Source organism: Rhipicephalus sanguineus, chromosome 4 (genome assembly GCF_013339695.2).
Source record: "Rhipicephalus sanguineus isolate Rsan-2018 chromosome 4, BIME_Rsan_1.4, whole genome shotgun sequence".
Taxonomy (NCBI): domain Eukaryota; kingdom Metazoa; phylum Arthropoda; class Arachnida; order Ixodida; family Ixodidae; genus Rhipicephalus; species Rhipicephalus sanguineus.
In genome coordinates, this window is record NC_051179.1 from 9793083 (window position 1) to 9806104 (window position 13022).

At 44.0% G+C, this 13022-nt stretch overlaps 1 protein-coding gene across 1 annotated transcript in view; it reads right to left on the reverse strand.

The window, feature by feature from the left end:
• Positions 1–12498, reverse strand: part of LOC119389355 (serine/threonine-protein kinase mTOR-like) — a gene marked incomplete at its 5' end in the record, with an annotated part of 128912 nt that extends 116414 nt beyond the window's left edge. The window contains 8 exon segments of the mRNA XM_049414409.1: positions 361–407; positions 410–478; positions 1967–2088; positions 2091–2133; positions 2212–2298; positions 4932–4985; positions 10266–10456; positions 12369–12498. Coding sequence (XP_049270366.1) covers positions 361–407; positions 410–478; positions 1967–2088; positions 2091–2133; positions 2212–2298; positions 4932–4985; positions 10266–10456; positions 12369–12498 — 743 coding nt within the window.
• Positions 12499–13022: the final 524 nt, after the last annotated feature.

Sequence of the window (13022 nt, forward strand, 5' to 3'; positions counted from 1 at the left end):
TCTTGAGTGGTTTATCAGGCTTTCATTTCAGCATCACTCAGTTATCAGATATGAGGTTACATATCTGATAACTGATATGAGGTTACATAACTGATATGAGGTTACATAACTGTTATGAGGTTACATAACTGTTATGAGGTTACATAACTGATATGAGGTTACCACAATGCCCTTTAGGTCCATGACAAGCACCAGGGTCTTGAATGATAAGGATAAGGAAACACTGTACACGAAGGCTGCCATTCTGTGCCTGTTATGCTGCACCCCTTCTGTATTGAAATAACAAAACAACTAGCAGAGCTTCCCGTTGTTAACCAAAGCCAGACATTGAGAGCAAGCCAAGTGCAGCAATGTAAGCACTTACGCTCGACGTTCTTAGGGACATCTGGTGAGTCAAACAGCTTGACACAATGGGAGGCAGTATAAGGTGCAGGTAGTCATCGAGGTTGCAACCAAATTTCTGCAGTGCCGTCAGCAGCTGCATTCATTCGAGGACACAAATGTAAATTAGTATTTTGAACAAAACTCTTTAGCTGACTGCAACAACTGTAACATGACCACACAGTTTCGAGTACGCAGAAACCAAGAACACAGCAAGCCTGATTTCTCACATTGCTGACATGAAATATGACCAGCACATATGCAGAAAAGTACATCTGTGCAGAAAACTTTTATCAGTAAGTGCAATAAAGACATACTCCAGGAAGGTGAAATATGCGCAGCTGTGACTGCTACATGCCAAACAAATAGAAATTCCCTGCCATTGTGCTGACTTTTCCCCATTGCCAAGACACCCTTCACGACAAAGTTCTTCAATCAAACGTGGTGCGAAACCCCATAAGGTCCATGTATCAAAATCCAAATATGCCACTGGCCCAAATCACAAAGGTATATTTTGCAATTTTTAAAATACGTCATAACTATCATCTCCTAATTTCATATACTACAGATTTCCAAGTTCGTGCTTTTGCTCACGGGAATATGGAATATGTCATGGCTGCTGTGCACCAAGTTATGGATGAGATCATTTTGCAGGAAAGAAAAAATAAAAACAAATTCAGACAACAAAATTCAGTGATGCGATCATTACACGATAAAATATGGCATTTTTTAATCACAAAACATATATATATATATATATATATATATATATATATATATATATATATATATATATATATATCGTACATGGGTTGCAGCCACAACATTCCCATTCTAAATTTTTTTTTAATTATGGACCTTACAAGACTTTATGCAGTATTTCAACTCTATGGCATTCCTTTACTTTCCAAATGAGTGAAATTACGTAAAAAAGCAGCCTAAAGGAGGCTCCACTGCATGGCCCAAATATCATCAGACCCCTCAGATTAGAAGATGTCACTTTCCGTTTCCACACTCTACAGAGCTATCATCTGAAGAGGAGTCATGAAATAATTTTTTTTTCTACATGTGCTTTCATTCCCTTGTGCTGAGGAAGCAGCCATGTCCCATGCGCGGTCCTCAGATGCGGCAATATAATGAAGGCGCGACCAAAAATGACCCAATATGGACACGTGCGTCCATCTCCAGTCAGAAAAGGCAGAAGTTGGGCGGAAGATGGAAGCTGGAAGAGATGAAGAATTTGTAAAGACAAGGCGTGCCGCAGGAGTCAACGTTTCAACAAGCAGGCTCGTCTTCTTCAAGGCCTTGAAGAAGACAAGCCTGCATGTTGACATGTCGGCTCCAGCAACGCCTTATCTTCCCGAACTTTTCACATCTACTCTCAGGAATTGCAAGTACAGGCTGTTTCAACTCAGGGGAAAACTCGGAGCGCAGTGAAGCATGCTCCGAGTAAAGTCGGTGCAGATTCTTGGTGTGAAAAATTTTCCGTTCTCGACTATTGATCCCATTGGTGACATTTCGTACAAGATCTATGACTATACTCGTCAATGGTCGTTAAAGGGTTATGAGATTGTGTAAGAGAGACCTTAGCAGTGACGGCCCTGTCTGCGCTCATGTCGTGCATGAAGACCTTGAGGGCATGGGGCACCAACTTGGGCAGGTACACCTTGAAGTCTGAGCCAAGGGAGCTCACAATCTGCTCCACCACATGATGATGGTCAGCTGGATTGGGCTGTTCACTGCCCAAAACTCCTGCACATGCATGACATTATGAATGACGCATGAATACCAAGCAAAGTGTCACTCTACCAGTCACTAAAGAGGGCGTACCTTAATCAGGGCAAAGATGTCATCCAAGTAATTGCGGATGTGCTGCTTCACAATGGCAATCAGCTGGCCAAGCTGTCGGAAATGGAAACTGCAAGGCATTTGTAGCATTCCACAAATATTAGCAACTCTCCACAAAACAGTGCCAGCCGAATTTACATTTGGTCTGACAATGGCTATTTGTTCGTACAGCAGCTTCCTCACTGAAGCTCTCCAGTGCCGTCAGTGGAGAACTTCAAAAGTTATCATCTGCCTCAAAACAAAAAATGTGACAATAAAACTTGCCATATAAGAGCTATTTATTTTCTTTTGATTGCGGTATGAAGCTGATTTTTAGTTGGAGCGCCACACGGTGTAAACTTGCGTCTCAATGTGGGCTAAATTGAAGATTTCCTCCAATTCATGATTTTTTTCTCTTTTTTTCTCATAAAATTTACGAACTTCAGTGATATGAAAATATTTTTAACACAAAATCTACCTTTCGTAGAGTAAGTATGGATATTCAGGTATTCATACATAGCACAATATTACGAGGGAAAAATGCAAACATTTTGGTGAAATTTCTTGAGGTGTATATAGCAGAATATTGCAGTAATATTGCAGAGCTTTGAACACCTTACACAGACGCCTTTGCTAATATGTAAACTAATTTGGCATTAGCAACAATACCCCCAGAATAAATTTTCTGACAAGCATCACTCAGACATTATGTGAAATTCAGAAGGCTTTCACGCGACTAAACAATTTTTTCACTTTGAAATATTGAGCAACCTCAATTTTTTCGTATACATTTGAGATGGTCGCCAGAATGGTTGGGATGTATGGTGTGGAATGACCCAGTTCGAGAAGCCACCAGCCTTACCATGTTTCTAAGAATGAATGCAGGAATTAGCTTTCGTTGGTGCTGCTGCTATAACCATCTATTGCATATAGAAACGGATTGGAGTAGAGGTCCTGCTGGCTCAAGTACGCAGCAGCCAGTCATTCAAGAGCATAGGCATAGCTAGATAGGGGGGTTTCAACCACAGAGCTAGAATTTTTTCAAATTATATTAGTACATATATAGCATAATTGCCACTAATATGACACAAAAACGCAGGAAAGAAATCCAAACACGACAACACGGGCGGCACCTTTAACTTACTTTGTGCCATTTTAGTAGTAATTACGACATATAGCAAGTACCAACTAGGCCATAAACAAGTTCTCCTGACGAGTATATATGCACATGCACACATACACACTCAGACATTCACAAAGCGGTCACGCCCCCTCCCCAACCCACCCCCATGGAACAATATCCTCGTTATGCCTCTGTTCAAAAGTAGGCTCGTGCAAGTATAACCTTCTTGGTTTGAAAGGAATGGCAATTAGTGCAGAATAATTTCGAAGTAAATTAAAACAGTAGCAGAATTTGAGGAGTAGTAGGATGCAGGTTATGTGTGGTAAAATACATTACATTTTAAAATTTCTCATACTTAGCCCTTATAAGACGCTATTTAAAAAAAAAAGAAACTAAAGTGCAGAAGTACGGCGCGGATTTCCCGTAACACGGTGGTTTTACGGCACAGCAGCCCCGTGCTGCAGCGAAACCACCTTTAAGGTGTGTTACATGCCACGTTACGTCTATTCGTTCGTTTCAAATACTTCCAAATTTTAAATGTCGAAGCGAATGACAACTGTAATATGCACTTATTACAATCTGCTTTGCCGCACAGGCTTGTTTAAGAAATGGCTGGGCTCTTCAGTAATCGAGAGCAAGCATGAAATACGTCTACCGGCAAAGCAGATTTGTTGGAGATTACACTAGCCACAATCTTGAGCATGTTCGCCAAGGCACACCCCACCAATCTACATCCCACTACACTGTGCACTCGTCCATATGAACACCATTGTTTCCTGTCATTGTGTGAGATAATCTTCGGCTTTGTCTAGCGTATGTGGCACCACAACACAACACCAGGATGGTGGTGCCGCATGCAGTGAGGTGCCATCTCTCGAAGAAGGCGGCCGCCCGTGCCGCGAAACCACTACCTCAAGATTACCTCTAGCAGCATGCCATTTATTTGCTCACCGCTGCATTCAATAGAGCAAGTGTATGGCACCCTATTCTGCATGACAAATAAAATTTCAGTGAAACAAGAAGTTAAAGCTTCAGTCATAGTGTGACCAGATACTAAGAACTCTGAAGCAATATATATATTGTCATTTGTTTGGATCGTACCGAACGTATGCAATGCTGTCCTGTACAAAGGGTTGACTGCCAAAGACCACATTTTCTATATTTAAAATTTTGGGCCAATTGCTCGGATGTCTCGATTCATTCCCACAATGATTCCGAGATCTTGTTCCTTGAGGTCTCGTTTTAAGCAACGACGCCAGGTTTTGGCTGAAGGTCACTTGAAGGCCGCCAACAACGGGAGCCAAAAGTGTTTCGTGGTCAAAAACTGGTTGAACAGAAGTGTACTGATGAAATTCAAGGACATAAAGAACCTGAAAAAATTTAAGGGTTTTCAAGGCACTGAAAATGCTATTTTAAAATTCCAGGGTTTTCAAGGGTTTCAAAGACTGCTATGAACCATTAATGCAGCATCAGATATGTACATAGTGTTTAATATGTGTACAATCCTTGTACTTTGCATGGGTCTGCTACAACAGGAAAGCAAACGCTTAGAAGCCTACACTTGTTCCAAGATGCCCAATGCAGTATCATATAAACTTACCTCCCTGAAGCTTGCATCCACAGTGCGTACCACATTAAGCAGTGCTGGCAGCACCTGCGTAAGGCAGCAGGTGTGGCCAGTTAGAATACGAGGTTGGACAACAGATTCCTATACATGCTAGTTCTCACAGAGGCATGCAATGAGTTGTTCTTTTGTGGCCTGTAACGATATATACAGCGTTGTGCTAATTGAGGATGTATTCCAGCAGCAGCAAAGGTGTTGACAGGCTACTTGGTGCTTATCCATAGTAACTTTAACGCAACGAAACGACACAAGAAAGACATAGAGCTGTGTCCTGTCGTATTTCTTGTGTCGTTCTGTTGTGCTCAAAGTTGCTATGGTACGCAACTTCCTCAATAGCCATGGAGCGAGGAAGCGGGCAGAACTGTGCAGCACATCTGAAACCAAACAAGTCAGCTCAACACACAATAATCGCGTACTTCTGCCTTGCAAGCAGAGCCACAAGATGGGTTGACTTTATGAGAAAATGCACACAGGGCCGGCCAGCCAAAAGTGGTTGTGCAGCATCTTCTTATTTTATTCGCTTCCTCCATGTCAACAGCCTTTCTTGCCCTGCATTTTAATATAGTCAGGTACAACTTTAGAAGTTAGCGGCATTTCCTTCTCAAAAGCGGACGCACACAAGCCTGCGCCAATGACATGAATCGCACGGCCGGTGACCTCAACTTCAGAGAACGTAGCCGAGTGCATGCACAGGACTATTTCTTTATTCAAGAAGGCGATCGGCGCTTCAGTAATTTGGAAGGGACCTCTCCGGACTTCGCTGTAGCAGACTATAAGTGCATTTGCGTCGGCAGTCTTTGTGAGATGACATCTGCTAGTTTTCCCCCTTTGTAATATCTCTGAGGCATAGAGTTTCCTACAATTACCTAGAGGGATCTCTGGCGCTGCAATCGTTCAGGCACCATGGGAATGATGGGTAGTACATGGATTTGCCTAATCTTCATGCTTATGGCTTAAAACGCACTTGTGGCTTTGTTTATTGCTGTGCTGCGGTGTTCACTGTGCATAAAAGAATAAACCATTGTAAACTTTGTGACCATACTTGAATCGGTGAGCCTAAAAAGGTTAAAGTGGTGAAGTAGCACTGCTGACTTTTGCTGAGCTTCGTTTTGCAACAAAGCAGATGCAGGTGACGCAGAGCCAAATGGAGTCGAAACAACAAAGTTTAGACAAATCCATGTACTACTCATCAATCTCATGCTGGCTGAAGTCCCATTTGTTGCAGCTCCCATAGCCCTAGTGTATCTATAGGAAACTCTATGCTCTGAGCAGCTATGCTAAAGCCAACAACTTGACACACGAGAAGCTCCAAGAACAATGGGCACCCAAGCTTGCAAGCATGGTACTTAAAACCATCAAAATCACCACGCTTCCATGGTGACATGACTCTTCATAATTCACATGGTGTAGCGCAACAAGACAGGGACAGAGAAGGACACATATCCAGCGCTAACTTGCAACTAAATGTTTTATTTGCGATCACACATGCTATTTATACAATTACACTGGATCGATAACAAAACCGAGACAGCAACATGTAAAGGTACAGTACAGAACACGCACGTCATCACTAATCACACAACAGCTTGTACTTGCCTCCATCAAAGCAATGACTCCACTCAAGAAACTAGGGATGGGCGAATATTCGAACGTTTCGAATATTCGAACTGTCAAGACGTTTATTAGCGGGCACTCGGCGACGGTGACAGTCAAAAGCGGGGCCGACTCTCTGCACGAGGAGCGTGCTCTCAGAGAAGAGGCGACCCACCAGAAGGCGCTCGAGAGGACGACCCATTACCGACTACGAACGCTTCGCTACAGAACGAATATTAAAGTATTCGAATTCGCTTTGATAAGAATTTATATTATTCGAAATTTCGAAGTATTCGAAATGAACGAATATATGTATGTTTGACCGCACATAACCCCCTGTAAAGGTGGTTTCACTGCAGAGTCAGGTTGCTGTACCGTGAAACCTCCCTGCCAGGGGCAATCTGCACTGCCGCGAAGCCACAGTTCAAGGTTAAGTGTACATATTTTTAAAAATTTAACAGCGTGTTATATGGGCTTATATGCACTAAGTATAGTAATTTTAACTTGTAACGTATTGTACCCCTTATAACTCGCACTCTACTGCTATTCAAATTTTGATTCCCCTCCCCCCCCTATTCAAGGTTTCTTCCACTTCATTTCAAACCAAAAAAGTGACATTCACTCATACCTAGTTCCAGTTCTTGAAAATATTGTGCAAGGGTCATGAAGAAAATGCTCAATTTTTCTTAATAATATGTGGTGAGTACTATTCGAACTATACGATTCGAAATTATTCGACCAAATCACTATTCGCTTCGGATTCGCTTTGAACCTCAAATTGACTATTCGCCCATCCCTACAAGAAACTTCTTTTCTTTATCGGACAAAGCTAAAGGTGGCACACTCACACATTTTTCTTTCATCTTGTCTCTTTCATAGGCTTCAATTACTTCACATGTAGTTCTGCCTGGGGCCTGTGGGTCACTGCACTTGCCAGTTTGGCCTACGTACATGCATTCACATGTCAAAGGAACTTAGGGAAGACTTGTACAATGTCATAAAAGCTGTGTTAGGTCCTTTGGGCATTCACTGTCAGAGTTGTGGTTGCATCCCAGTGTTCAAAAACACCCGCATTCTCAAAAGGACCCGAGGCAGAACTACACAGGAAATAATTGAAGCCTATGAAATAGATAAGATGAAAGAAAAATATGTGAGCATGCAGTCTTTAGCTTAGTCCGATAAAGAAGTTTCTTGAGTCATTGCTTTGATGTAGGCAGGTGCAGGCTGTTGTGTGATTAGTGATGACATGTGCATGTCCTGTACCACTGATGTCAGCAGGGGGATGGAGGGGGGCGCTAAGGGGGCAGTGCCCCCCAACACCAGCACTTGCCACTCAACCAAGCCACACCAGCATTTCTCTCACACCTTCAAAACACTACAGTCGAACACGAATATATTGAACTCGAAGGGGATCGTGAATTAGTTCAATATATGAAAAATTCGATATAAAAAAATACAGACCCCGAGACCTTACCAGTGGCGGACGATCACCTACAATCGGCGCATTCAAGAATGACAATTAATTCCACACACACGATGCAACAGAATGTTTTATTTGCGCGAAAAAAAATCGCTTATCTTGGCCTGCTTCCTCGTCTTCAAAATGAAGTTAATGACGCTGGCCTCGATCTTATCGAGGCTGTCCAGGTGCGACAGCCCGGTTCACTCCATGTCGCCGCAAAAACGGTGAATCGAGCCGAACGCTGCCGCCACTTCAGCGGCGGAGTACGCGCGTGCAGCCACCGCCTTGTCCAGACGATCTTCGTCGCCACTTGAGCTGTCGGCCTGGGCATCCTGGGTCCCTGTGACCGCAGCTACAATGTCCTCGTCAGCGACGCTCGCAACAGCCTGAGCATTGCAGTCCGCTTCCTCAAAATCGTCCGCAGACGCTTCGGGTGGAACAGCAGCTGGGAAGAGGGACGACAACTCGTGAAATGCGTCATCTATGCGCTTGTCGTCGCCGTCTTCACTGGTTTGCGCAAGTTCCGCCGTCACGAAGCCTGCCTTCCGGAAGCAGTTGGCCACTGTGTCCATCTTCACGTCTCGCCAGGCGCCCGTCACCATTTGAATGGCACCAAGCAGGTCAACCTTCAGCCCACCTTGAAGGACTTGATGATGCCCTGGTCGAGCGGTTGCAGCTTCGCTGTCGTGTTGGCCAGCAGAAACTTCAGCTCGATGTTTTTGAGTTCGCAGGGGAGCATACACGCAAAAGAGGAATGCAGTGGTATGCGACAACTCACGGAAGTGAACTCCGCCAACAAAGCGCTCGTGATCAGTTGCGATGGCGGCGATGGCTACCAACACCCTCTAGAGGGTGCTGTGGCTACCCGGGCGCCCGGGCTACCTGCGAGGGCAGCAGCGATGTACGAAAGGCGCGAGCCGTGGTTGGCTGAGCAAATACGAAAGGAGCGGGCTGTGGTTGGCTGATCAAAACTCACAAAACACAAAAAAAAAAAAAGAAAAAAAGAAAAAAAGAAAAAAAAAGGAAAAGGCGAAAGGAGGAGGCCGCCAGCTCCTTCGTTCCTGCTCTCCAAGCCGACGGTAACGCGGAGAGCGTAGGAGAAAGAGAGAGAGAGAGAAAAAAAAAGCAAAAAAAAATGCCATTCCACAAGTTGGAGAAGGTGCCCAGCAGGAGTACAGTCCGAGCCCTCTCGCCCTCACGTTTTTCGAGCGTTTCAGGCGTTAGCTGAGGCGCGGTGCCGCGAAGATCGCGGGGCTCAGTGAGTGCCGAAGCGTGCCTTCCAGCTCACGCGGCGTTCGATATATCCAATGGCGGGTAAAAATACCGTTCGATATAGACGTGTGAATTTCTATACTTTTACAAAGGATTTTGAAGGGGATAATTTACGAGTTCGATATAGCTGAAAATTCGATATATGTGGGTTCGATATATCCATGTTCGACTGTACTTCAGTGACCGCACGGGGTCATCTTTCAGCACTTTCTTCCTAGACCAACTGACTGACGACACTACATCATAACACAACACTTCTTGTCTGGCCGACTGAAGTACTCCGTGCACATATACAGTATTGGGTTATGCCCGGGTTCGAGAGTCTTCGACACGACTTAACTGTGCAAAGCACTGTAAAGGGCTGGGAACGACCGTGGCCTCACTCGACATGGCATTGTGTCTTCATTTCTCGATTGTTCCAGCCTTTGTGCGAGCATTTGATTTCAAGCATGCTGGCTGTTGGCGGGGTGCCTTCTCCGGAAGGAGTGAGGGGGCATATTTGTAGAAGCAGCTGTTGTTGGCATCTTGTGCCGTGGCGTGGTTGGTGCTGTGATTTGACGTGGCTTTCAAATGAGGTTAAAGCACTCATTTGTGACACAGAGTCACATGAACACCATTTTATTTACTTTTTAGTTACATTAATGCTGCGAGGACGAAGTGAAGGCATAGCAGCTTATGTGCCTCGAGCCACGAGGCAAACATGTACTCATGTGACCTTTTGTACAATTTCGAGTCAATGCCGTCTTTTCACTCACGGTCACGTTTGCATGAGACATACCGTATATAAGGCTTTCACCTTAAAGGGGCCCTGCAACACTCTTCCAAGTTATCATTGACTGACCTCACTATCGGAGTTTATTGCCGCACGAAGAATTGCTGCAAAAATTTCTAATCCGCCAAGTATGAGCAGACTTACAGGGATTTGTCAAATGCTCCAAGCAACCCTAATGAGGAGAACAGAGCAATCACGGTGATTCACCAACCTGAGGAACATATGGGACGCAACGTAAGCCGAGGCTCTGGAAGATGAACACGACCGCCTGAACGACGTTGGTGTGATGCTGGCTGAGTGTGGGGTCACGCATGATGCGCATGAGCGTCGACACCACCATGGCTGGGTAGAACTCTTCCAAGCTCCCGCCCATGCTCACCAGCATCTCGCTGGCACTCAGCTCTGAAGGCAACAAGCACACCATGCAACTCTCTCAGGCTCTGTCACGGATTATTCACAGGCCACGCAAACTGCTCAGTGTATAACATGGCTCAATGATGAGCAAGTTTAATATTCATGTGCAGCAAATGGGCTGAAGTGTAGTAATTTTTGCTCTCTTGCTCAACCTACAGAACAAGGTGGCACTCTAGGTTCATTAACCCTTTGATATATTGACCACTTCTCTCCCTAAAATGATTATTTTTTTTGTTTAAGTTGATATTGAATATTTCCCTTTTAAAAAGAAAGCTTTTGATGTTGAAAAAGAAAATGGAAGAACATAGAAGGTCAAATGAACATAACGAAGTTTACTGTTAATTGCTCATGGGACATGCTTTGCAGGGCTCTTCTAACCTCGTCGGAATTTACATATGTATTTCAGTGTCCTGGTCAACATTAATTTTGTTCTAGGTAGGATGGCTTGTCCACAAGCTGTGCAGTTCTGAGTGGATGTCTTCTGGCGCCTTCACTACGCCATTGAAGCTGGTAATAATATTTCCCTTCCGCTGCACGGATATGCCTCTGCAAATGCACTGAAATTATTGATCCCGCTGCTTATTAGAATCCATGGCATTTCAGGAGCCTGCTAGAGTCTTTGGTGACTATGAGGCTTTTACTTGTTCCCTTACACAAGTATGATAATTTACCAGCAGCAAATATCCCTGCTGCCTTTAGTTGGTCGTCGAACATGAGTCACAAGTCATAAGACATTGGAGATAAAAGCTACTGCTCTTGTTCCGATGTTCATACAGTGCTATTCATGTATCAGCTGCAAATGGCTGCTTTTATGGATTCCCTGCCCCCTACTATTAATCACTGCCTTAACATGCAGCCGTGCTTTGAGTGCCAAAATAACGTTACAATTGGCAATCAAAGCACAGCTACATATTAAAGCAGTATTTGGATGATTCAATGAAAGTGTACATATTCAATTTTAACAACTTTGGTACACCATTTGTATTCGGAAGGTGACAAGGCTTTTCATTAGAATTTGTTATAATTTGAAAACACAAAAGGCTATACGCCAGAGCTTTTTAAAATTAAGCATGTCTTGTACGCACAGGAGGATCTCGTTAAAAAGAACCCAATGAAACCGGGAAAACATGTTCCACTGAACGGGAGGTTCATTTAACTGGGAATGGCATATGAGGGTGCAGCAGTCAAGTACAAAACAAAACATTGTTATAGACAGTTGTTTGGCATAACTGCAGTTTGTATTAGCGCAGCACATATAAGAAAAGAACCACAGCACACACCAAGAGGCAGGTAGGCACTAAACTTAGTTTCACGCACTCACAACATTCTCAAGCGCTCATGCACTCTGCAATGTTCTCCAAAAGTGCAGCCAATGGCCATTTGGCTCATGATGTCAGTTTTGAGTACGCACTCATTGGTGCAGGCTGGCGCGTGTCCACCCTTGAGGAGGCAATTCCGCAGGCTTCTAAAGTTGTATCCCACTATAGCTTTAGTGCCTACCAGTCTCTTCATGTTTTTATACGTTTCGCACTATTACATGCTGCAGTGATGGAACAACAACTAACCCAAACAGCAACACTTCCGTTTAAGCGATTTCCATTCACTGACACACACACACACACACAAATAATCTAGAATATAATTATAATCCAGATACACATTGATAAGAATACTCCGTTTGAAGATGGAAACATGCTGTGAACCAAAATCTTATCATTAAGTACAAATCCTGCAGGTTTGCATGCACTGGAAAATGTGGGAAAACAAAAACTTTCGCTAGGCTATTATGACTTATAGTGATCTAACACTGAATGCACACTTTATGCCAAGAAAGTTTCTTACAAAGGGATATAATACTTGTGCATGAGATCACTTGCAGTTGGGCAAGTGATTCACCAACCTTGACTTTCTGGTGGAACCACACTGATGCTGACAACTGCTCCTGAATCACTGAAGTCATCGATCATCCCCATGTTCAGCTTGTGTTTGAATGGGTCCAGTGCACCAAGCAGTCCCAGCACTCGGATAGCCTACAGAAGGGAAAGAAACTATTGTCGCCTTGCACTTCTTTCTTACAGCTCAGCACCCTCTGCCCCAAAAACACATCTCGCCCCTTTTGGACCACAGCAACGATCACAACATTGTTGTTAATTATGATTTCTATTACCATTAAAATTTCCTTATGTGGTAGGCTTAACTTTGAGAGCTCGGAAGACAACCAAATAAAAAAAAAAGCGCCAGGCCTGCGCGGAAAGTGCAGCACCGTCACAGCGAAAGCAGGAAGAGCAGCATTTCTAGAGCCCGTTGTAAACTCTCTTGGGGCTGCTAATACAAGTACACTAGCAAGATACCCACTATGCCACAAATCATAATTTTTGTGAAGTTGGGAAACACCCACTACGCCATTATTCATCATTCTGCGGAGGTACCAGCTACACATCTGTAAGGCATTATGTGCACTTTGGTGATGCGACGGCTGATGAATTATGGCTGAGCCTTTTGTAATGGGTTGGAAGCTTTAAACGACCGATTAGTTACGTAATTTGCATTGTGT